Source organism: Cucurbita maxima, unplaced genomic scaffold (assembly GCF_002738345.1).
Source record: "Cucurbita maxima cultivar Rimu unplaced genomic scaffold, Cmax_1.0 Cma_Scf00025, whole genome shotgun sequence".
NCBI classification, from domain to species: Eukaryota; Viridiplantae; Streptophyta; class Magnoliopsida; order Cucurbitales; family Cucurbitaceae; genus Cucurbita; species Cucurbita maxima.
The window spans coordinates 2,434,057-2,458,093 of NW_019272041.1; the positions used below are offsets into that span (position 1 = coordinate 2,434,057).

At 33.4% G+C, this 24,037-nt stretch overlaps 4 protein-coding genes across 9 annotated transcripts; 1 reads left to right on the forward strand and 3 right to left on the reverse strand.

Annotated features, from left to right (window-relative positions):
• The first annotated feature begins 1,021 nt into the window (after positions 1 to 1,021).
• LOC111498636 (carbon catabolite repressor protein 4 homolog 1-like) lies at positions 1,022 to 7,237 on the forward strand. Of its 4 annotated transcripts, none has more exons than XM_023149955.1 (12): positions 1,022 to 1,657; positions 2,891 to 3,635; positions 4,644 to 4,730; positions 4,830 to 4,913; positions 4,986 to 5,075; positions 5,174 to 5,260; positions 5,697 to 5,750; positions 5,846 to 5,937; positions 6,042 to 6,156; positions 6,313 to 6,460; positions 6,560 to 6,720; positions 6,846 to 7,237. In XM_023149955.1, exons 1-11 carry the CDS (start codon positions 1,500 to 1,502, stop codon positions 6,703 to 6,705), a joined length of 1,806 nt encoding a protein of 601 aa, XP_023005723.1. In that variant the 5' UTR covers positions 1,022 to 1,499; the 3' UTR covers positions 6,706 to 6,720; positions 6,846 to 7,237. The 4 variants fall into 4 exon arrangements, with proteins under 4 accessions (XP_023005723.1, XP_023005724.1, XP_023005725.1 ...); XM_023149956.1 differs by having other exon boundaries at positions 6,851 to 7,237; XM_023149957.1 differs by having other exon boundaries at positions 6,560 to 6,716.
• Positions 7,238 to 8,208: 971 nt separating this feature from the next.
• On the reverse strand, positions 8,209 to 12,816 carry LOC111498765 (histone-lysine N-methyltransferase ATXR4). Its single transcript, XM_023150129.1, is given in 8 exon segments — positions 8,209 to 8,514; positions 8,681 to 8,752; positions 9,030 to 9,206; positions 9,297 to 9,366; positions 10,161 to 10,287; positions 11,395 to 11,450; positions 12,354 to 12,761; positions 12,763 to 12,816. Coding segments are annotated over 8 exon segments (1,083 nt in total). The 3' UTR covers positions 8,209 to 8,395.
• A 541-nt stretch (positions 12,817 to 13,357) lies between these two features.
• Positions 13,358 to 16,839, reverse strand: LOC111498804. The gene is made up of 3 exons (XM_023150179.1): positions 16,549 to 16,839; positions 15,368 to 15,706; positions 13,358 to 14,072 (listed from the first exon to the last, which is right to left on the reverse strand). Exons 1-3 carry the CDS (start codon positions 16,798 to 16,800, stop codon positions 13,548 to 13,550), a joined length of 1,116 nt encoding a protein of 371 aa, XP_023005947.1. The 5' UTR covers positions 16,801 to 16,839; the 3' UTR covers positions 13,358 to 13,547.
• A 3,447-nt stretch (positions 16,840 to 20,286) lies between these two features.
• On the reverse strand, positions 20,287 to 23,458 carry LOC111498719 (serine/arginine-rich SC35-like splicing factor SCL33). Of its 3 annotated transcripts, XM_023150065.1 has the most exons (7): positions 23,355 to 23,427; positions 22,947 to 23,034; positions 22,437 to 22,592; positions 21,800 to 21,877; positions 20,987 to 21,151; positions 20,775 to 20,894; positions 20,287 to 20,671 (listed from the first exon to the last, which is right to left on the reverse strand). In XM_023150065.1, exons 2-7 carry the CDS (start codon positions 22,964 to 22,966, stop codon positions 20,536 to 20,538), a joined length of 675 nt encoding a protein of 224 aa, XP_023005833.1. In that variant the 5' UTR covers positions 22,967 to 23,034; positions 23,355 to 23,427; the 3' UTR covers positions 20,287 to 20,535. The 3 variants fall into 3 exon arrangements, with proteins under 3 accessions (XP_023005833.1, XP_023005835.1, XP_023005834.1); XM_023150067.1 differs by lacking the exon at positions 22,947 to 23,034 and having other exon boundaries at positions 23,355 to 23,458; XM_023150066.1 differs by lacking the exons at positions 22,947 to 23,034; positions 23,355 to 23,427 and adding an exon at positions 22,694 to 22,916.
• Between the last annotated feature and the right edge of the window lie 579 nt (positions 23,459 to 24,037).

The following is a 24,037-nucleotide window of genomic DNA, read 5'->3' on the forward strand; positions in this document are numbered from 1 at the left end:
AAAGACAATTTACCTCTCGATGTTCGAGTAGTTGTCAAATCTCCATATTGAGATTATTTCTTATCAATGTTGTTGTTATCATTAATTATATTTGTTAGCATATAAATGCTTTCCAAAACGGTCTCAAACCCCATTTTCAAAAAATATAAATGCTACGAGATCGATCATTTGTGCCATTGGATATGAGCTCGAGTTGGTTGTCGCAACCCGACCCGACCCACGAACACCCATATCAACCCTAGCTCTCACACGACAAACTAGTCTATACGAATCTCATCTTTTCATCGTTCCGACTATTAGAAGCATGTTCTTCACGAGGTTCATCAAACGATATATGACCCAACTAATCTTAGGTAAACACTTCAATGTGTCAGACCTTATATGATACCAACATCTTGACATCTAATCGAGCATTCTTTACAGTAACGTCAACAAATATTGACCATAATTCAGGTTTTTCACAAACGGGTTCAAATGACCCAATTAGGGTTCTCGAGTTAGGGTTTTGATTTTAAGTTCATATACATACAATGTTATAGACTATTCGTTTTGAGTACTATAGAAATACGAAGATATTGGACTAAAACACGAACAAAAGATCTCCAATGTTTACCTACAGAAAACGAACACAAAAAATGAGAGTTTGCTACAGATATCTCTACATAGGAAACTTCTTGACGTAATATTTGTCGAAGATCACAGTACGAGTAAAATTAACAACCTAGTTACTATGATTTATGCTCACTATAGTTCTCAGTACCCGTAGCTCGAACCTGTATACTGACTTTGGAATTAAAACGCATTTAGTAAAATGATATACTGATGCACGTTTACTTTGCAGATACCTTTCGTGTTAGACACGTAATTAAAAGTTTAAGAATTTAGAAAAGTTTTTATTTATTTATTTAATTTTTATTTTTAAAATTTTAATTTTTTTGAAAAAATAAGGAGAAGAAAATTAGCAATAATACAAAAATTAAGAGGATAAATAGAAAGAACAGAAGAGTGGTACTATAAAAACCCTTCTTCCTCTGCGCCCCGTCTCCAGGTCTTCTCTCGCTCTCGGTCTCTTCACTTTCAAAGGCATTAAAATCGGAAAAAGGAGAGAAAAAACTCCAAAATTTTGGCGCTTCCTCTCTGTAAAACCCTAATCAACGATCCTTTGTTCTTCCTCCGTTCTTCTCTCTCTCTCTCCGATTCTCCATTTTTCCGATTCCATTTGGCCGATCTGTTTCACTTCCCTCACTGTTCTACTTCCTCAATCTCCTCCTTTCAAGATCTCTGCGATTTTCTGATTTTTGAACCTGCAGTTTAGTAGCTGAACTCTGGCGGTTTTTCGCCGAGTGTAAATGGCGGATCCGCCAGGTATCCGCCATCTCTCCGCCTTTTGTGATATACGTAAAGCTGCGAGTGTTCCTGTTCTTGTTGTTATTGTTTTTTGTTGCGTTCGATTCGCGCTCGTAGACTTGCCGTGCTGTGACGATTGACGAGATTGAAGCATGCTGAACGTGGTACGCGTGCACCTGCCCTCTGATATTCCTATTGTAGGTTGCGAACTCACGCCCTACGTGCTCCATCGACGGCCTGATAAGAACATTAGCACTGATGATGTTTCTGAGTCCGCTGCACTTGGCGGTCAATTCCTGAGATACAGATGGTAAGTTTGAGTAGTCTGTTGCGTAATTTGAATTGGTTTTCAGTCTGTGGTTACTGTCGTTTATTGGTTGTTTACTACTTCACGGTCATGGTACTTCAATTGGATGTGGTTACGGTTTAGTGATTGTTTTTTAGAAGTTCGAAGTTGTTTAGGTCTATTCTTGAAACAGCTTTTATTGTAAATTGACATGAACCGCAATGGCTGCATTTTTTTTTTCTGGTTTTTTGCTAGCTTGATTAGCATTTCAAACTAGTTTTCTGCTGTTCTTTCTATTGGCTTCCTGTTTTAAGGAAAAAGATGGCCATGACCATTATTTATGAATTAGAGATTAATTTGTATGAAATTATCTGTTTTTTTATTAAGATACTAAATATTATTTTCTATTGAATTGGTATTTTTATACGTGTTCGAAGGTGTTACTGTCTTTTGTTTGTTTTTTAGTCATTTGGAATGCTAACGAAGAAGGTGTGTTGGAGATTGAAAATTTAATGCTTGGAAAATCAACTCTCTTTGCTAAGAGGTTATGGTGGATCCTTTTACAATCCGATGTTTTGTGGCAACTAGCATAAAGTTGTAATGAGTAAATAATGGGACTTCATGCTAGGTTGGATTCGATCATAGTGACTAGAGTAGTTTCAAGAATTTTTGGAACAAAAAAAATGTAATTTATGATATCTAAATCAAGCTTTGGTTGTCAGAAATTTGTTGAACTTTTGTCCATAAGTGGATGGAGTTTCCTCATAAAAAGCTACATCTCTTAGTTTGATGAATGAAAAAAATAGAGGTGGGAGGTTGGGGGAAGGCATAATGTAGCTCAGGAGGGAGTGGCGGCTTCAATCATGGAGACGACGGGGAGTAAGAAATTAAGACTGTAAAGGAAAATGAGATAGAGATGAATCCTTCAACTGTTCTTTCATGCTAGATTCTAGGGATTTTGGAAAGAAATGATTAGTAAATTTATACAAAGGTCCAAGTAGAGGTGGAGATTTGAACCTTGGATGGAATAAAAGCCTTAGCCTTAAGCTAATATGTTCTTATTTTATTTTATTATTTTTAATCTCTGCGCAGAAGAATGTAGCCCTTAAATGTTACTACTGTTTGAAAATCCAATTATTTACTTTTCTGCGAGATCTATTTTTCTTTTCTATGTAGATATTTGAAATTACCTTGGTTCGATATCTGTTTTCAAAATGATGCTGCTGATGTTAAACTTATTACATAAATTGTTTTCAGGTATCGCTTACAAAGTGATAAAAAAGTTGCTGTTTGTAGTGTACATCCTTCTGAGCAAGCCACTTTACAATGTTTAGGTTGTGTTAAAGCCAAAATTCCTGCTTTTAAAAGTTATCATTGCACCACCAAATGCTTTTCTGATTCTTGGCAGCATCATCGTGTTCTACATGACCGTGCTGCTAGTGCTATGAATGAAAATAGTAATGAAGAGGAAGAGTTATTTGGACGTCATAACAATAATAATAATGCAGCACCTGGTGCCATCAACCCCAGCTCTTCTAGCATGCTCAATGGTTCAACAACATTGTATCCTGCAGCTGTTACCCAAAAGACTGGTGTGGAAACTTGGTTAGAAGTTGGACGCTGTAAGAGTTACACACCAACGGCTGAAGATATTGGCCACGTTCTTAAGTTTGAATGTGCTGTGGTTGATGTTGAAACCATGTTATCTGTGGCATCTCCACTTACTGTCTCAACTTCTCGGGTCATTCCAGCTCCATCTCCTACTCCACGTCACTTAATACCTGTTAATGGGGTTGATACGATGGGAAAGATAGATTTGGATGGTCGAGTATCATCATCAGGAACTTTTACAGTGCTTTCCTACAATATTTTGGCTGATGTTTATGCCACAAGTGAAACATTCAGTTATTGCCCTTCATGGGCCCTTTCATGGCCATATCGGCGACAAAATCTGCTAAGGGAAATAGTTGGCTATCGTGCCGATATAATTTGTCTTCAGGAGGTACGCATCACTCTGTCCTCATGTTTGTGTACAAATATAATTTTTTCTATAGTTGCGTTGGTGGCATATGTTAAAATTCAAGAAGTTTGCTCTGTTAAGAATGAAACTTTCTAAGCATTATAAATTTTCAGATCCTTGCAATACCGGATATCTACTTTAAAGTCGATAAAGAATGCAGTAAATATTTTTGAAGAAATTTGACTACATTTTAATAAAACACGTTTGGTAGATGAAAATACATAAATATGATATTTGGGTACTAGCTGCAGTACTCTGAGACCTCCATTTGGTGTTGGTATGGATTTCAAAGTGATTCTTTTAACTAAACTGAGTTGTGTATTTACATGATCATAAGTTCATTGTCCGTAAGAATTCTTCATTTGGCATTGATTTTGTTAAATTTTGTAAGAGATCTGGTGCGGTTATGATGTCTAAAATGTAAACTTATGTTTTTTTTAACCAATGTCAGTATTTACTTATTTTGGTTATAACTTTATTATTTATAAGCATGTTTCATTTTGTATTAATTTTGTAAATTTCTTTAAAAAGATTTGTCATACTGACTAAAACAATCTAGGCCACAGCACGTGTTAATTTTCTGTGATGTATGGAATATGTGACGAAGGTGGAGTGTCGAGCAAATGTTTATTGATTATTGATCACACGTGTCAGTAAGGCTCATTAGACATTCAATTGTGCAATTTGAATGATATAGAGGATGCCTTCTAATTATATAAAAAAAGATGACACTAAAAAATATTTCTATTGTCAGCTCAAAGAGATGAGTAGTATCCCAAATAATGAGAGATGGAATAGATAGGTCCAAGGAAACTATAAAAGAGCAAAATTTTAAAACGTTCTCTTTCTTGTTTATTATTTCTGAAGTGTTGACTTTGTGAACTTCACAACATTGTGAAAAATTGGGAATTTTCTCCAACTTTCTTTTAGTTTAAATATTGAATGTTCGTGTATGAAGCAGTTTACAAGATATTCATCTTTTCTAAACAGGTTCAGAGCGATCACTTTCTGGAATTTTTTGCTCCTGAACTTGACAAACATGGTTATCAAGCACTTTACAAGAGAAAAACCAATGAGGTTGATTTCACACTTTTCATTTGTATATTCCCTATATATAATATTTATATTCAATTTGAAGGTCTGTCTATTCTCATCCTATGTATTTATCTTTTTCAGGTCTACAATGGGAACATTCAAACAATTGATGGCTGTGCAACATTTTTTCGTAGAGATAGATTTGCACATGTCAAAAAATATGAGGTTAGGAAGTGTCTTTATCTTTTTACATTCTGTGTGTTGCTGCGTCCTAAATGTATTTTGGCTTGTTTGCAGGTTGAGTTCAACAAAGCTGCACAATCTTTGACTGACCCAGCTACTATTTTAACTGCTCAAAAGAGAAATGCTTTAAACAGATTAATCAAGGTTTAGCTTGGTGCTTATTTCCCACCTCTTAGCCATGCATTTTGACTGCAAAGCTTGTTGTGAATTAATATGTAAGTTTGTGCTGCATGGATTGTTAGGATGATGTTGCACTTATCGTAGTTCTTGAATCAAAATTCAGCACTCCAACGGTTGATAATCCAGGAAAAAGGCAGCTTGTTTGCGTGGTAAGAATTCTGGAGTGTTTGTTTAATGTTTCTGTGGTCTGATATCTAAAGTCTATTTTTTCTTTCCAAAGGTTTTTCTTTTAGGACTGCTAAGTATGCAGCAGTGTGTCATGCTTGCCTTTTCTGATGCATCATGGAAAATCTATTTTTCTGTGAACTTAGTGGGTTATTCTATGTCCAAAGCCTAGAATATGTTCGGTATTCTTAGACACCCTCGTGGGTTTTGATTGTTTCTGGACACTTTTGGTTTCTGTTTCGAAATTTCGACCGTGCATATTTGATATGCTACTCTACAAGCAGAGTCATAGAGTTGGATTCTTTTCGTTGTTTTTCTGTGATTTGCAGTTGTTGGGGGAGCCAGACTTGCAGTCTCCTTACTCCTTTTCTCCTGCTTAGATTCCAGTGTTCGCTAACGTTTCCTATTTCTGTTTATTAGGCTAATACGCATATTAATGGGAATCAAGATTTAAAAGATGTCAAACTCTGGCAGGTAGTTTGATTTTCATTATACTATATTGTATTTTCCTTCTTTTTTCTTTTCTCTCCTTGATTATGACTGGTTTGGTTTAACATTCTGGAAACTAGGTGCATACTTTATTGAAAGGACTGGAGAAAATAGCTGTTAGTGCAGATATTCCAATGTTGGTCTGTGGGGATTTTAATTCTGTTCCTGGAAGGTTTGTTTTCTGCGTAGTTCTTTATTTGCACTTATTGTCGAATAGCATCATATGGTTATGTCAAAGATCTGCACAATTATCTTAGTAATTGAACGTTGTTGCAGTGCCCCACATCATCTCCTTGCTAGGGGGAAGGTGGAACCAACACATCCAGATTTAGCTGTAGATTCTCTAAATCTATGTCAGCCACATAGCAAATTGTCACATCAACTACCTTTGGTAAATCTTCTATCTACATTTTCAATGTCTGTCGATAAGTTCATCTGGTTTTCACCTTTAATGTTGTGGTCAAGAATTAATAAATGGAGGTCGGCTTGGAAGTTATATTGGAAGTTATATTCCATGTTGGAAAGCTGAATGATAATTCCTCTTCAGGTTAGTGCATACTCCTACTTTGCAATAAAGGGAGTTGGTAACGGTTCAGATAAGCAGAGGAAAAGGCTGGATCCTACAACAAATGAACCCTTATTTACGAATTGTACTAGAGATTTTATTGGAACCCTGGACTACATTTTCTACACAGGTATATCTCTGCCTACAGACTTCTGTTCTTTTTTTTTTTTAATTCATTTTATTCAACTGGGATGATTTTTTTAATGGAAATTTATCACTGTTTCTCCAGCGGACACTTTAACAGTGGAGTCTTTGTTAGAGCTCCTGGATGAGGAGAGCTTGAGGAAAGATACAGCACTTCCATCCCCAATATGGTCCTCCGATCATACAGCACTCCTTGCCGAGTTTCGGTGCAAATCTCGATCTAGACGTTAACCACGCATAGTGTAGGTAACTCCTCCTTCCTACATCGTCTAACCATTAGTTATTGTCTTGCTTATCTTCTTTATTCTATCTTACATTTCATTACGGGAAAAGGCAATCTGAAAGTAAAATTAATTATGGGTTGTTTGTAGTTCAGGCGTGGAAGAAAAGCATCGTAGCAAAGATGCAGAAGAAAGAAAAGTTTGTGTTTGTTGAGAAAGTAAATTGAATATAGTAGGGGAATAGTGGCGGATCATGCGGTGTTCAATGTCCACAGGTATCTCCACATGAGATCTCATCGTCACTATGATCTGCGTTTGTATTTGTGGTACCCTCTTCATCTCATAGTAAAAGTTTTTTTTTTCTTCAATCTCATGCCTTAATCCCTTTGCATTATACACCACTTTTGCTTCTTTCCTATCACTCTTCAATACCAATTTCGTAACCTGGGCACAAATGCACAAACCTTACCCCTCCCTCTGTAGAGCCCCTTTCTAAAAGAGAGATGCCTAAATGACCTTTGCAGCAATTATATTTTCTCTAATCAGTCTTTTTTTCCCCTTTTGCTTAGAGGGTGAGAATGAGAGATAAATATGCATGTAGTCGGGTTGATGGACGACTAGTGTAATGTACGAGAGAAGATTGTGAAATGCCCTACTAAGTACATGACAAAGTTTTGAAATAAGAAGCTTTGATATTTTAATGCGCCTGGATTTAATGTATTGTGCAGAAGTATTAGAGTAGGATTAACAGCTTTTTGAGGAATATGATGGAAGAAATAACTAGACTGTTTAGAGTTCTCTTATTTACATTGGTTAAGGATGTGTCAGCTTTGGGGTAGTTGAGTGGTTAAGGTATTTGTGGTGCAATTGGTGAAAGGAGGGCTAAACCATGTTCTATGGTTCTAGAATTTGATGACCGAGTCGAAGTATATTTTGATGGTTATATATATAGAAATTCGATAGATTCCATCTAATCCAATGTTACCAATCCGTTGAAACTTTGTTCGTTATTCTGTTCAGGTAAGTGAACAAACCGAATATAAGCACATTATTTAGTAAATGTGTTGGAATTGTTGTTTAAAATAAATGTTTTTCTTTTAACTGGACTATAAACACGATAACCGGACCCATTTGGGTAAACTGTAAAATTCTCTTACATTAACCATTCATTTTTCCTCTTTTTCCCTCAATCATGAGATGTGCAGTTCTTAGGTGCAATTTTTTTCCCCTTTTGATGAGGTAAAGTGTTTTAATCTGCAAATTTTGGCCATTAAGTAGGGTACCTTTGGGAGTATTTTCTGGTAAAAACTTCAAGAACTTTTGTCAAACCATGCAAGGAATAAAAACATCTATTCTTCGCCTAAAAACATTTTCCCGACAAATTTCGTAACTTCTGTTAAGAAGTGATAAAATAGTGCTACGAAGAAAACAATAAAAGGAGCAATTGGTGTTTAGGTTCACAATTTGTGAACAGAAAACACTATGCTTTTAAGAAGTTTGTAACTAATTAATCTTGCAAACAACGTTCAACATCAACTCAATGGAATCAGGCTTGATTCTTCTCCACGATCCATTAGTATTGTAGAGAAGCCGAACCAGAGAGCCATATTCATCAATGTCTAATATACTTGAGTTAATAATGTCGTTTCAAATCAGCATTTTATATATGAAAAGAGTTATAGATATGAGAATAATCTCACTTAATCACCAGACGAACACCGGGTGCAGTTGCAAATAAAACCAAACCCCTGGTATAGCAGGGTTTGCCGAGCCTCATGATCCATACTTGCGTCGATATAGCAGATCCGTAGCTCTTCATCTGTAGTTATACCATAGTTGTTACTTTCTTTTAACATGAAAACGAGCTTATCCAGCCATGGTTGCAGAGATTTGATAGGTTTATGATAAATCAAAAAGCAGACTACTCCATGTCTTTTATTTCCACAATACAAATAACGTCAAAGAGACATTAAATTCAAACTTACCGGGCTCAACATCACGGAGGGCCTTCAATCTTGCGTTTGCATTGTTTATCCATATAATGTGTGTATTTGGATCTGCAATGGACACAGCCATGATATTGTACTTAGCTAACATATAATTTTCTGTCCCGTATTATATACACATTCCTAATGTCCCAAATACCATTACATAATCTGTTATCTTTCCAAACATTAAACAGTAATCGACATCTACTAATGAATTCAAAGCTCGGATGCATTTTTATGTTTCAACTAAAAAGACAATGCTCAGGAAAAAAGAACTAAACATGAGGGTAAAAAGTGGAATTCGAAAAAAGATGCAATCATGCAAGCAAAAGTTAAGGGCACTGACCACAGTTGTGATTATAGAAAGATGGTAGCATGTAAACAGCATTCCCGACAGCAGCTTCTGCTTCAACACAGGCTGCTGCAAGAGAAAGAAGATCCTCATACCCTCCAACCAATTCGATTCGAAAGGCATTAATACGAATTCGTGCGAGAACTCCAGTGTACCATTCTTGAGTTAGAACTTGGAATATGTAAGTTAACAAGAAGAAGAAGAAAGAATAGCATGACAAGAAATATTGTCACAAATCTTTGCCAGCATGTAGTAGGATACAGAGCAATTGTTCGTCTGTGATGCTTGATTTGACCAATGCTTTTCTCAGCAGGCTGTAACCTTCTTTTAACTGTAGTTTTTAGATGAATAAAACTGTGTTCACATAGTAATTCGAGAATTCAAACAAAATATATACATCTATTTTATTTACTTATAAATAAATAAATAAGTAAATAAGAGATAGACTATCATTGACATGGAATATATATATATATATATATATATATAAAGGAAGATTATATGGCAGGTGGGGTGCTAAACACTAGCCATCCCTTGGACACAATTGGTTGCAATGAAACAGCATTTGCTTGAAGATAAATTTCTAATCAATTGAGAGGTGGAGTTTAGTTTAATGCTTCAAATTGAGCCTCGCTATTTCAGTGGTAGAAAATATATTTTCATCTTTTTGATTGATTATGATTGGAGGCACTTATAAATGGGGTTCCTGTGACTGTGATATAGTTCTTATATAAGACTTGTTTCAAGACCTTTTTTAGTAATTGTTGATAATATTGCAGACTTCCTTCCTACTGGAAAATATATGCATACTTAAAATTCAATGCAAACTTAAATTAGTCCCTAACAAAATCGAGCTTGCCAAAGAATACCATCAAAGTTCTAGCTGAAAGTTCAATGAACTAAAACAATATGGATCGCTAGCTTAAACCTACAAAGCTAAAAATGAAAAAGTTGCAAGCATATGAGGTGAAATATGAATAGCCAGTTCGTTCATGTAATAGAACGCTTTCAAAATAAACCTAAATGTAATAACGGCAAAATTTTGTACTCTCTGCTGGAGATCGACCAGAGGCCATCATCATAGCTTATCCAAAATGACATTATCAAAATAGTGAAGTATCTTACCTCCGTAACCATATGAGGAGACAAACTAGAAGGCTGAAGTATGTCAAGAAGGTCAGAAGATATAGCTCCAGATATGACCATACAAGCCAATCGCTTCACCAAAAGAGGATATTTTAAGCCTCGCTCCCTTGACAAAGAGATGAACACAAACAACCTGGCAAGTTAGATGTACGACTACAAACTAGTTTTTCATGTTGAAGGAACATTGAAAGCCATGTGCGTGTTTATCAGGATATTAATTAATTTGTTGAGATTTTCTACCTTTGCATGTTTAATTTTCTTGGTATATTAGAGAGAAATATCACTATACAAGGCGTTTTATTGCTCGAAAATCTAGAAGATCAAAAAGGAGAAAACAAATCAAATATGGAATTAAAAAGAAAACAGCCTGTATTTACATGCTAATTACTAATTTTGTTGCTTGTAGTTTTCTCTTGATTGGTTTATAGAGATACCCGTGTACAAAATTATTCCATGAATGCTCCACAAAATTCTGATGACAGTAGTTTAACATATAAAGAATTGAGTTCGGTTCAGAAATAAACATGGAAAGCTTCGTCTTGGAATAACTCTTCGTTCTTTTTGTGGAAGGATTACTAATTTTGTAGATTATAGTCTCCTAATCATTGCATATCTGTCCATGAAACTGACATTGGTTCTTTTTTGAGTTCAATAACATGTGAAGCCGGTGATTCAAACCTCTAATCTTGGACATTCTTTTAAATATACCTCGACTATTATTCTTAACGCACATTTTATTTGGCCATCCAATACTGAAAGGGGAAGCTAGAGAATAGAAGAGGAGAGAAAATCACCGACATGGTTTTGGGGGCCAACAAAAAAAAAAGTAGGTGCAGTAAAATTATAGACTTGAGAAAGATCTACCAATGTGACAGTAAAACGTCCCTTTTACCCTAAAGAAACAAATAACCAAAAAGAAAAAGAAAAAAGCAGAAATAGGACAAAGAGTCCGACTTGATAAAGAAAAACAGACAAATAAGCAATGCAACTGGAAAGTCAAGCCTATAAAACTAAAGAGGACACTCCATGCCCACACCACAAATCAATCACATCATCAAGCCTTAAAAATAAAAATCTTTTGCTTTCTTTTCAGATACTCCAAATTAATCATAATTGTACCGACTACAATAAAGCATAGACTTTTGTGTGCATGTATGTACCGTGGGTAACATTGAATTAATTGGTGACATAAATGATCGAAAATTGAATGCACCTGCAATTCTTGTCGAAGTCTGACCAATCTGCTTGCATTTCGACATCATGAAAAACCTAACAGAATAACTAGATTTCTTTCACTCCAAAAATCAGATACTAAATTATGGCGAGAAAATCCTAGACAGAAAAAAAATACTGTAATTTATGCTTCCCTAGGAAAAATTTGATTTCTAGGACAAGATAGTATGTATGGTGTAGATAATAAAAGAAGACAAAGATGAATTACAGTTCTCCAACTTCAGTTCATTATAATTCAAAATATTTGAAAGATGTATAATTTATTGTTGTTAACGATATACTGTTCTTCATTACATTTAAACAAATTGATCGAAATGAACAATAGAAATAATTTATACAACTAATACACTGAAAAGTATTGCTTGATTTCAAATTTAGATTTTTAAAAGCACTAATCCTTTTGAAATTAAGATACGTCAAATATATAACCTAAGGAAACGATTAGACATTCAACATTTTATACCTCGAATCTTTTGGACGATCATGTAGAATCTAGAAATTTAGATACTAAAATCAAATTTATTCCAGAACTACTATTTTTTTTTATATCAAAGTTCTTATTTCCACATTTCCATCAGCTTTTACATCAATCGAAATGAAATGAAGGTGTGATTAGCAGAATAAGTTCTTTCAGAAGCAAAACAACAAACATATGGCGGACAACGGACAAAAATCGAAATCTTCTGAATAAAGAAGGTACTGCGACAATTTAAACTAAAGAAAGAATTATACGTTCAGTTTAGTCTTAATAAGTTCATAAGTTCGATTTTATCGAAGGATTCGAACCACCTAACACTAAAATACGCAGGTAAAAACTAATTCATGTAAGAACGGCTAGAGATTTCACAAGACAGATCAAAAATCAAACAGTTTCTAAAACGGATTAACCTAACATAAAACATACTAATCAAAGAACGAGAGATTATATCGTATTGATACCTTGGAATGTCGTTCACACTCTTTGCAGCAAAACGTTGCACGATGAGCATCGGCGTTAGCATTAGCATTTCTCTGCAGCTTCCTCAAGCAGAAATTGCACACATGGTGAACAGAAGATAGCAAAGGATGAGCGACAAGTGGCTTGGCTGTGTGTATGAGATCTCCAGCGCCGATCTTGCGAGTGGCGAATACACCACGACCGGCAGAACCGGTGAGCGAAACTCGTATCGGAGGCGGACCGCTGGGGACGTCGGAATCAGCGTTGTGGCGTCCAGCGGTGGAGGAGATCGAAGGCGGAGAGGGAAATGGCTTGGTTTGAGAGTACGCGACTTTGAACTGGGAAATCCAACGGCGGTGACGCGCCAACGAAGACGACGTCATTTCTCTCTCTACTGCGTACTCAAGAGAGAGAGAGAGAGGAATTAGAGACAAAATAGTTGGATTTGGGCCTACTTGGGCTCATCGGCCGAATTTCCACTGGGCCTGTTCGCATTAATGGTCCAATTTTGTCAGGCTTGGAATTAATTAATTTAAGGCGGAAATTATTTTCTTTTCCCGTTTTTACCCCTAAACTTGCCAAATATTACGTTGCATTTTATCCAACTGTCCAAGTGTTTTTTTTTAATTATTATTTTAAATTAAAATTTAGCCTTTTATTTTAAAATAAAAAAAATCAATTTATGCTCCAAACTTAGAGGGTTATATCCACTATTTTCATTTAAATATTGCATTAAAAAAATTGTTTCAAAATTATTAATTTGTAAATTTTACACGTGTATAACATTTTTTTTTTAAATAAAAAAGTTAATGTATTATTAGAAACAAATATTGAAATATAATGAATAAGAGTATTCATTATTCTCCAATTTTTTTTTTTCATTTTAATTTTTGTTATTATGATTAAAAAATGAGATAAACAATAATGGAATGAACAAAATCCACTATTTTATAAATATACATATGAAAATCAATTTTTTTAAAAAAAAATATAGAGATAATAAATAAAAACTAAAAGGACATGGTTCGAAATGATATTTAGATACGAGAGAATTACAATATTTACAGTTACAAACTCAAGTTTAGCCAAATGTTGTATCATGTTAATATTTAGGTTAAGAAAACGTCATTAAACTTGCTATTTAAGATGAAAATAGAGGAAAATTTCTTTAATAAGTAAAGGCTTTTACCATTGGATTATCGAGCGGTGTCGTCCAATCCCAACCTTTCATTTGTTTGATCATTTTGAATTTGCTTTGGCGGGATAAAACTATCCATCGACAATCCAGGAACATTAAACGCCACATCATCAATATTCCAGTTCTCCTGCATACGTGTGATCATAGGACCAGTTTTAAGATCGTCTCCAAATCGTGTGATGACGACGTTGGTCTCACCATAGTGAGCAATCATTACACCGTCAATCGATCGATAATCGTCAATTTTTGTGGACATAGTCGTTTCCCAATACATTGGGTGAGAACCAGGGGATTGAATCCGAGTCAACGAGGAATCTTCCAAGTATACTAAAAGTCCACGTCGTTGACAGAAGTAGCCGTAGATCACGTGCTTGATCATCTCGGCTGTGTTGTCGCTTCGATCGACGAGGTCCGTCTGATCTGCTGACAATTTTAAGACGAAACAATCAACGGCCATGATTTGCTTTTCTCCCATGTACTGTGCTGGAGAGAACACTTCAGAAATTGCTAGCGGATCAAGTCCCTGTTTAAAAGCGTGGCATAACATAAGTCAAAGCCAACATCTTCCCACATAGATTTTTTTAGTTAAAAAAAAAAAAAAAAAACTCAACATCTTCCAACATATTATTATTTTTTTAAAACAAATAATTGAATTATTAATTATTATACACATGATTTATCACTTACATATTGTGAATGACAAACTCTAATACCATTTGTAACTGTCATAACCCAAGTCTACCACTAACATACGTGATCTTCTTTGGACTTTTTCTTTTGAAAAAAAAAATATATATTAAAAACGAAAATAGAAAATCAAATATTTATTGAAAATTTATTTTACATTGCAACTTGCAAAAAAAAAAAAAAAAAAAAAAAAAAAAAAAAAAAAAAAAAAACTAATAAATCCATCTTCCANATTTGGTTAAATGAAAGTCGTAATTCCCAAGGGATGGGCGTAGGATTAGACTTTGAAATGTGTGAAGAAAGATAGGTTATAGCTCTTCTCTATTCAAGCACTCAAGTAAAAAGCTTTAATAATTTAAACAACTTTTTGGTCTTCCACAAATGGTAGGGTCTCAACATCATTCTAGGGTACCCTTCACACACACATATATAGGGTGGGGCTAAATTAATAGGCCTACCACATCTATAAAAAGAGATCTATAAACTCACTTCTGATTGTTAGATGAACACAAATCTCCATAATTGTATTATATTGTTTACTTTGAGCATAAGTCGTCGTGACTTTGTTTTGGGTTTCCCCAAAATGCCTCGTACCACTCATGATCATTCCCTAAATTAGTTGATGTGTGACTTTCATCATCCAACAATGACAACACGAGTATAATTTGGTACGTAATGTATCTTTCTTTAGTCTTAAAGTAGTTAAAATCTCGACCTTAAATTTATAATTTATAATTTATAATGTTATATTCAAAAGTATATTGATTTCGTCTCTATATTTCCTTAAATATCATATTTATATCTTTCTTCAATATACATTATAAGATATTTTTAAAAAAATTAATTTATAAAATTTAAAGACAATAATCTATAAAATACCATATTTAAATTTTCAAAACTAAATTTAGATTTAATTGAAAAAAATTAAACCTTATACTTGATTTTTTAATATATATTTTTAAAAATTAAAGTTACAACTACTAGTTTTATATGCAGATTTCTTTGTTTTGTCATCAATTTCATAACAAATTTAAAAATGTAAAAAAAAAATTAAAACTAATTTTAAAAATCAAATCATTAAATAGGTGAAATAATAAGACATAAATGGAATTGAACATTGAAAAGGCTTGCCTGAAAAGCACGGCGGAGAGGGCGGACGGCGCCCTTGGCGGCATGAGAACCAAGCCAAGGCGTGTGCCTCCAAGCGACGTTGCCATCGCTGCCGGCCACAATGCTGTGGCCTCCCACAGCCAGCTCTATCAGCCACTTGTTAGGAATCATTTGCCACATCACAAAGCAACCTTTTTGTGCCACTCCAACCGTGGGTCCTCCGCCGCCGGAGTTAACCTCATCCACCATCCCCATTGTTAGTTTTCCCGTCACAAATATATTCTTCACCCTCCCTTTCAATTTCCGACACCCCGTCGCAGCGATAAAATGTTCTATAATATACTGAGACGACGATGAAACCTGTTAAAAAAAAATAATTTGATTAATTATGATAATATCTCTAAATTATAATATTTTGATCATATTTAAATATTTAAATATATATTTCTAAATATTCTTATAATTAAAAAAATATATAATTGCATTAAACATGAAATTTGGACATTCTAGCTTAAAACACAAGTTTGTTGCAATTTATTCAATCAATTTAGGGCCATAAAACTTTTAATTCTATATTTAAACCTAAAAAACCGTACATATTCGTCCATTTAATGGGTCACATTTTATAAATCCACTCCAAATTTATTTAATAACTTCACTAATTTAATTATAATATAGAAATAAATTATGTAAATTGAAAGACATATTTGGAAAATTTAAAATTTTAAGAATTAATTAAATAAAATAGTTAAAAAGATTTGTTTCATAATTATTTTATTTTAATTAAATTAAGTATAGAGTTCTCAAGTTCAAGTAAGTTTCGAAATACTTTTAAAAATTAATTTTTATTTTGAATTAATCTAAAAATGTAAGCATTTTTCCCATTTAAAAATAGTAAAAAAAAACATAAAATGAGTAAAAAGAAGGTCATAAAAAAATCTAAATTTATAATTTAACATAAATCCAAAAATAAAAAATAAAAAAATTGATGCATATATATATATATATATTTTTGGTGTTTACTTTGATCCTAACAAACAGATCAGACTCTCACAATAGTATGATATTACTTGATTATAAAGCCATGATACTCCCTAAATTAGCCGGACTTTCATCATCCAACGTGTTTCACCTAATTTATTTTCTTCTAAAAATATTTAAAAAAATTAAAAAAATTAAAAAAAAAAAAAAAGCTGAAATACCTGATTGGTTGAGGAAACGATAGTGTTAGGTTGAACGGAGACGGGAAAGAGAGGGCAGCCGAGGACGCTGAGAAGGACATTAAGGCTATCGGACTTTTTTCCACAATAAAGGATCGAAAGATGAGTTCTGATCCAGTTCCGCCACGATCGTCCTCCGCCTCTGCTGCCGGCGGCGGTGCTGCGGTTGCGATGCCGTGTCCGGCCGTCAGTTTCGTCGATCGGCTCCTCCGATAACGGCGCGAGGCGATTCATCCTTGAAATTGCAATTTGGAAGAAGCAGAGAGAAGAGAGTGAGAGAGAGAAAGGAAGCGTCCGAAGCTTTTATGTACGACTGCTTTAATAGCGACCTCCCCTCGCTCGTTCTCTTCTTTTTCCCCCACTTGCGCCGTCTCGCGCGTGTTTCCCTCTCCATTTTCTTTTTTAAATTCGAATTAATTAATTAACACTATATCCAAATTAAATTACAAATTTAGTCTTCTTAATTTCATTTCTAATATTTTATAAATAATAAATAAAATTATAATTTAACCACAATTAAACAAAAAAAGAATTTGATCACATATTTATAAAATATCTATTTAAATATTTTATATTAAAAAATGATAATTTTTGTTATTATTATTATTTGTAATATATTGGTCGATTAAAACAATTTTTTTTAACCAAATGAATGAAACATAATCAAATAGATACAAAACATTTTAAAAATACAAAGACGAGAATAAACTGAAAGATTTATTATTTTATTACTCTTTTTTATTATGTGAATTTTGATATTTATACTTGCACGTTTTTTTTTACTGGAGAAATAACCCTTTAATAAAGCTATTGTAATGTTTCAAGATTTGTTTTGAGTGTGCTATTTTGATTTTTGTAAAGTAAATTCACAAAAATAAAAAATAAAAAAAATAAAACTACAATATTCCAAAAGCTAAAAATACATAAACTATAAGGATTAAATTGAATTAATATTGAAAAAATCAATATTTTAAGTGAAATAAAAAATAAATTTATCTGAAATTAGATCTCAAACTCACAAAAATATAAAAATTAAACCATATTTATTGTCATCTCATATTTATTTACGTTTTTTTTTTTACATTTGTATTAAAAAAAACATAGTTTAGTATATATATATATTATATTCAATCATATATTAATTGATATATTACTTTATTGTATAGGGTCCATGCTATTTTTATTTTAAATTGTTTTCACACTATGTCTTAAAAGGCTAGTTTTATATTCTTTTCTCCCCCAACATGACTCCTGACCTATACTCGTAGAGGTAAATGACTTATAAAATTTGAAAGTAATACGTTTCCTGTCGGTATTAGGAATTTGATAGAGAGTCGTTCTAAGTCACTCAAAAAAATCTGTACATTTTTATTGGTATAGATAGTAAATATCCATTCTTTTAAGTATTTTTTCAACTATTATATGTTAAAGATGTGATATTGGCTCATTGACAAACTCTTCTTTTATGCCCGGGTGTCGCACTGTCCAATCACAAAAATTGGTATTATATGTAAAAAGAAAGGTGCATCTTGTTGGTATATACAATAACTATCTATTGTTTTAATCGTTCTTGTTTAAATGTGTGCTCGGCTCTACTTGTTCTTAATATTTGGGTATCACGATGTCCAACTCACAGAAGTTACTATAATATGTTAGCATAAGTTACTATAATATGTTAGCAGGTGGGTTTGATTGAAAATTGAGTTAAAGAACTGATCTACTTCACATGAGGCTAGTTAAAAAAATATTTTTTTTACCTAATCTAAGTGTGGAAAGGTTGTTTTATCCTAGAAATTTAACCTATTAAAAATGTTAATATTATATTTTACCGTTACCCCACATATTAACTTTTTTTTCTTAACAGTAGTTTTTTAAATTTGACAGCATCATTGTTGTAACGCGGGCTCACGTGATGAGTATGGACAAATTTAAAAAATACTCAACAAAGGACTAAATTATACATTTAACCTTTTTGAAAAGAAAAAAAAAAAAGAATATATATATATATATATATATATATATATATATATATATATATAGAAAATAATATTAAATAAGTTAAATGCATAAAATTTTAAGTTTAATGGGTAGAGCTAAAAAAAAAAAATCTAAAATTTAAATATTTAACTTTAAGAATTTATTAAATATAAAATTTAAAGTTTTGTTTGATATAGCCATTGTAGATCATTGTTTTACAGAGGTACTATCAATAATTTTTTTCGCTTCTCGAATGAGTATTCATTAAAACGTACATAAAAATTTCGTTTCTAGTTTTGGTGTCTTACTATACTTAATATACGATACTAAGGCTAAAACGAGGCAAGAAAAAATCAGTGATCATGTGTACGAGACTATATAATTCAAACCCGAGCGCGAAAACCTTGACTTAGAGCATTTGAAGCATTAGGTGAAAAAACTGAATCACCGCTAATATTTTTCAACGGTTTTGTTAAAAATATTTAAATTTGATGAAATTGACACATATTCTCAGTAAACTAAAATTTTATAATTGAACTTATTAAACTAACTATATTTGTTAGTGTGGGTTGAAGTTACTTTACTTTGCAAGTGGAATCTAGAAAGTACTATATATATATATATGTATGTTACAAACCACTTCTTTACAGCTTTATTCCGTAGAAATCACTTTTGGGACATGATGACCATCTTACTTCAAAGCTTTGTTTCTCAATTTTTAAAAATTAAATAATATAAAAAGCTTACATTTCCTTACAATTAAAATTCCATGAAATTAGATTCTTTTTTATTATTTATTTGATTTCATAATTATTAAAAATAGTGTTGGGAGAAGAAAAATTCCACATGATTTATGTTATGATTATTTTATAAATATAATTTGAAGAGAACAATGATAATAATAATAAGGGCAAATGTTCTTTCAATAAAATTTTGGATAAAAATAAAAAAAAAAACATTAAAATGGAATTAAATTGATGTTTCAAATGGGAAGACAAAATAAATAGTAAAATTTGAAGTGGTTTGTAAACTGGTGGACCCTACATAATGAATCGATGACGTGACAAATGATTCTAAATAAAAGAAAAAGAAAAAGAAAATTATTGAAATACAATCCAAAGAAAGGCACAATTTAATTAGCAAAGTCGTTTTCTCTCACGTTTGATTTGTACTGTTTGGATACGTTTTCCGATCCTATGATGATGGGCTGATTTCCGAATTTACCTTTTTTTTTTAATCCCAACGATATTATTAATTTTACATCCACGTGTAACCATTTCATTGCCTTTTTCTCTGCCACAAATTTTAATTCCGGTGGACCCTCTTTTTTTTTTATTTACGTCGACGTTCAGGTTTGAGCCGCTGGGCCGTCGTTTACATCCACGTGTAAAATTTTAATGTTTTTCAAAAGAAATCAATCCTTTTAATCATCCACAAGACCTCTCCTACCATATCATAGCCACAAGCACCGTGAACGAAGAAAGGCATGAGAGGTTCTCGACTCGAGGAGACACCAACCAACCAAAGAACACCCCTTGGATGGATGGATGGATGGATGGATGGATAGAGAGAGAGGGGGAGGCAGGACTTTGTTCATGTTTTTTTCTGTGAACGATGAAAATAGATGACGAGTACCTAATTGAATTGAATTGAACGGGTCAAAGTCAAGTCCACTAAACTATATTCACTTTAATCATTGAGGACCAGACTAGAAGTAAGACACAAAATTGGAGAGAAGTGTTGGGGGTAAAAAGAAGGGCCTAAAATTCCCAAGGTTCCATTCTACATAATAGAGAAAACCACAACATGGTCCATACATTTTAAAATAAGAACATGAAATCAGTGGGCTCTAAAAGAAAAGACCAAAGCATTTTCTAAATCATATACAGACTTCCGAAATCCAAACATCTCTCTACCTTAATAGTTTCTGGGTTTTTAGAAAAGTCAGCTAACTAAGCTTAACCCACTTTGCAACTTGGAAGTATTTTTTACTCACCTAGAATAACTTCGGCTATAGCTCCGACTCCTGCTTCGGCTTCGGCTTCTGCTATAGCCACGGTCCCTTGAATTATATGGTGACCTTGAGTAGGATCGCTCCCTGTGCATTTGGTCCCTAGGCGAGATTGACCTGTATCATATAAAATAAGGTTAGAATCGACCACCCCGCAACCCTCTCTTTTCCTAAATGGTCCAATGATCATTATTGAAAATACTACAGTATAACTGCCCACCTTGAATATCGTCTAGACCGAGCAGGGGAATAATATTCAGGACTACGTGAATATTTTCGACCATGGGGCGGTGATTGAGAATATTGCAGTGGGGAACGCCGGTAACTGTAGGACCGACCCCTGATAACAATTTCATATGTGAACAACACTAAGTTATAGGGAAAATTTTGAAGATATTTGTAGAGAGTTTAGAGCAGTCGAGAAATGGCAACCTTGATGAGTCTCTTGCTCTCATCTGTTCAGGTCTCTTCCTGTTCTCCTCAGCAAACACAACAGTTAATTCACGGCCCAATAGAACTTGGCCATCTAATTCATACTTTGCATCAGCAGCATCAGCAGGATCAATGTACTGAACAAACCCAAAGCCGCGTGGTTTTCTGCACTCACAATCACATACCGTTCATAAATACAAAGTTTAACAATAGATGTATTGTACAAAGTTCGACAATTTGATGACTAGGGGCATCATTACAATCATCAATCAATCCCGAGACAAATTTGCCAGTGACGAGAAACATATACAGACAACATAGAGCACTAACAAATGTGAGTGTCACCATGCTAACCTTCTGCGTGGCAAAGAAAAAAATTGAGATGAAATTCTTCAAGACTTGTGAACTTCTTCTCAATGTATTCAATCAAACCCACCTTCCACCGAATCTTCATGTACACATTAAGTCATCACAACTTACTTGAATGTCTTCAACACAACAACCAAATTACTTGCTTCTTGTCTTCCACTAGATAATCTTATTACTTCATTGGTGACAGTCTTCAACACTTCCAATAAAAACAACCAAACTCGATAAACTGATTGTATGTTGTTTGGAAACCAAATAATTGAACAAAGGAGCAGGCCATAGAAGTAACAATTTAGAAAATATTTTCATAAATATAAAGACTACATGCGTATGAAATAAAAGGCCTAAAATGAGTTTGATTATAACTACTGTAAGACAAACCCTTACATGCATACACACCAGATTCATACAAAGAAAAAGCACAATCTTCAAGAGTATGCCTACCCGGAATAATAATCTCGTGGCAAGTAGATGTCCTTGAGAGGACCAAACTGCCCAAATAATCCACGTAGGTCCTCTGGCCTGCAAAAAAACGTAAGAATTGAAGAAGTGTATCAAGTCAATATAGAAACAAAAGCAGAAACATTATCCTTTTTTCCTTTAAATTCTCAACAACTGAAACACCATTGTGCAATTACTCGGAATCTTTTTTGGTCGAGAGTCTTCTTTGAATGGTTGGCTTTTGTTCTTTTTCCTATCAGAAATGTTTTTTTCCTCCTCATTTTGAAAAGGAAAATACAAAATATAACCGACCCAAGGAATATATAATATAAAATGCTTTTCAAGAGAAAGGTAAACTGTAACCTTCAAACCATTTTTTTTTTTTTTTTTTTTGAAACAGAATTCTGATTTATCTTCAAGCTCAAGAGAAAGGTGAAAAATCCAACAAAGAAAATTACACAAACACTTGAATTCGAATCTTCTTAGCTTCCAATTAAAATAATGAAAGAAAGAAAGAACTACGGAAAGCTGAAAATTGGATCAACCAGAGAACATATTTTAAAAAGATATCACTTCTTTATAATTCAACAAAAACATAATTGAAGAACCAACAGATAATTGTATAAATGCAGCCACAAACCTGCAGTCATGCCTTAGGTTCCGAACCAAAAGACTTGTCGGCAAATCCCTTCCACGGCCTCCATGACCCCTTGGGCTAAGGCTTCGATTTCTCCTGCCATAACTCCTTGGTGGCGATGGACTGTAACTGTAACTTCGACCTCTCATTTTCAATTTCCTATAACAATTGGAATAAAATAAATCACGGTGTTAAAAAAAAAAAAAAAAAAAAAAAAACACCAAGATGCACATAGCCTAAATCTGCGAACATTAACGCACATCAATCAGCATGCTACCACAGATTTCTGTCATCCAACGAGATATTCTTTCTTTTGCGTCAATTGAACACGGGCAAACGTTCCAAGCAGATGAATATTTATTTAGAACACAAACACGGTATCAACTATTTAAAGAATAATATGCCACTAGAAGATCAATCAAAAACAGCGTAAGAAAATTTACCAATAGCGATACTAAATTACAAAAAACATAACAGATTGATCCAGCGACAAACTAGTCACAAAAAGACAACTTATAAACTTTTCCTTCCATCAACTGCTCCAATATTTCTTCAGAACGAATGAGATCGATATCGGAGAAAACAAAATATCACCAGGAAACTACAAAGACAAAAACAGGATTTCTCAAAACTCTCTTTCACAAGAGTGCTTCTCAAATCAAACAAAACCTCAAAGGAATAACTACTCTAAAAATAGTTAAACGACAAATATGTAAATTCGCCAATAGTTGCAGCCTTTTTCACAGATATCGTTCTTCAAACGTGATCAAAGAGATAGAAAACACAATTCGGCATAAAAAGGAATAATAATAATAAAAAAAAAAAGTAGAGATTTCTTGAATCAAAACTCGATAAAATCAAATTTGCAATCGAGAAAATATTGAAAGAAAGCAAGAACAAAGGGAAGAAGAAGGCGAAAACCTGAGGATCAGAGAACCGATAAATCGAACGGAGCCTTTTCCTTGAGAGCAGAATTCTGCAATCTTCCTTGGGGCTTTTGTCTTCTCTACCTCGAACGTCCTTTATGTTCGAGAAACTTCCCTCGGATTTGTTTCAGTACTTCGCAGGTCTATGGCTTCTCGTGGGCGCTCTTTTACGACCATTTGTTAGACGGAGATCGACGATTATGATTGACTGATAATTATAGAAAGAGAAATAGTCTGTAACTTTGCTATTTTTAAATTCTCTTCAACATTCTTCTTCCCAAAATTGGTTATATTCTTATTTTGTGATACGAATATTGGTTTAATAAATGTTTTGATTAAGGTCGAATATATATATATAATTAGGTTGGAAATAAATTCTACCGATCAAAATATGTTTAAAACGTAATTTCACTATTATTTTATACTCATTATTTAAGTTATTCTCTCGAGGAATTCCCTCGAAATTTGGTACTTACAATACTACAACAATGTACTTGCACTAGATCGAGAGTCATTTAAAAGTTTTCAAACTTCATACATGTTTTTCGTCGATTAATGGACTATATGAATACCACTAGTTCAAATGGTTATGAATATCAATTGATAATAAGTAAAAAAAAAAAAAAAAAAAAAAAAAAAAAAAAAAAAAAAAAAAAAAAAAAAAAAAAAAAAAAAAAA

Bases quoted from the DNA above. Each gene is read 5' to 3' on its own strand.
- LOC111498636 (XM_023149955.1), top strand. From the start codon at position 1,500: ATGCTGAACGTGGTACGCGTGCACCTGCCCTCTGATATTCCTATTGTA. The intron at 4,731-4,829 runs GTTGATTTCACA...TATCTTTTTCAG, and splicing joins ACAAGAGAAAAACCAATGAG to GTCTACAATGGGAACATTCA. The intron at 4,914-4,985 runs GTTAGGAAGTGT...GCTTGTTTGCAG, and splicing joins CACATGTCAAAAAATATGAG to GTTGAGTTCAACAAAGCTGC.
- LOC111498804 (XM_023150179.1), bottom strand. From the start codon at position 16,800: ATGAATCGCCTCGCGCCGTTATCGGAGGAGCCGATCGACGAAACTGAC. The intron at 15,707-16,548 runs GTATTTCAGCTT...TTTTTTTAACAG, and splicing joins TCGTTTCCTCAACCAATCAG to GTTTCATCGTCGTCTCAGTA. The intron at 14,073-15,367 runs GCAAGCCTTTTC...GCTTTTAAACAG, and splicing joins CTCTCCGCCGTGCTTTTCAG to GGACTTGATCCGCTAGCAAT.
- LOC111498719 (XM_023150065.1), bottom strand. From the start codon at position 22,966: ATGGAAGGAAAAGTTTATAA. The intron at 21,878-22,436 runs GTTTGTGGCTGC...GTTTTTTTGCAG, and splicing joins AACCTAAGGCATGACTGCAG to GCCAGAGGACCTACGTGGAT. The intron at 20,672-20,774 runs GTGGGCAGTTAT...TATATGATACAG, and splicing joins CGGTCTAGACGATATTCAAG to GTCAATCTCGCCTAGGGACC.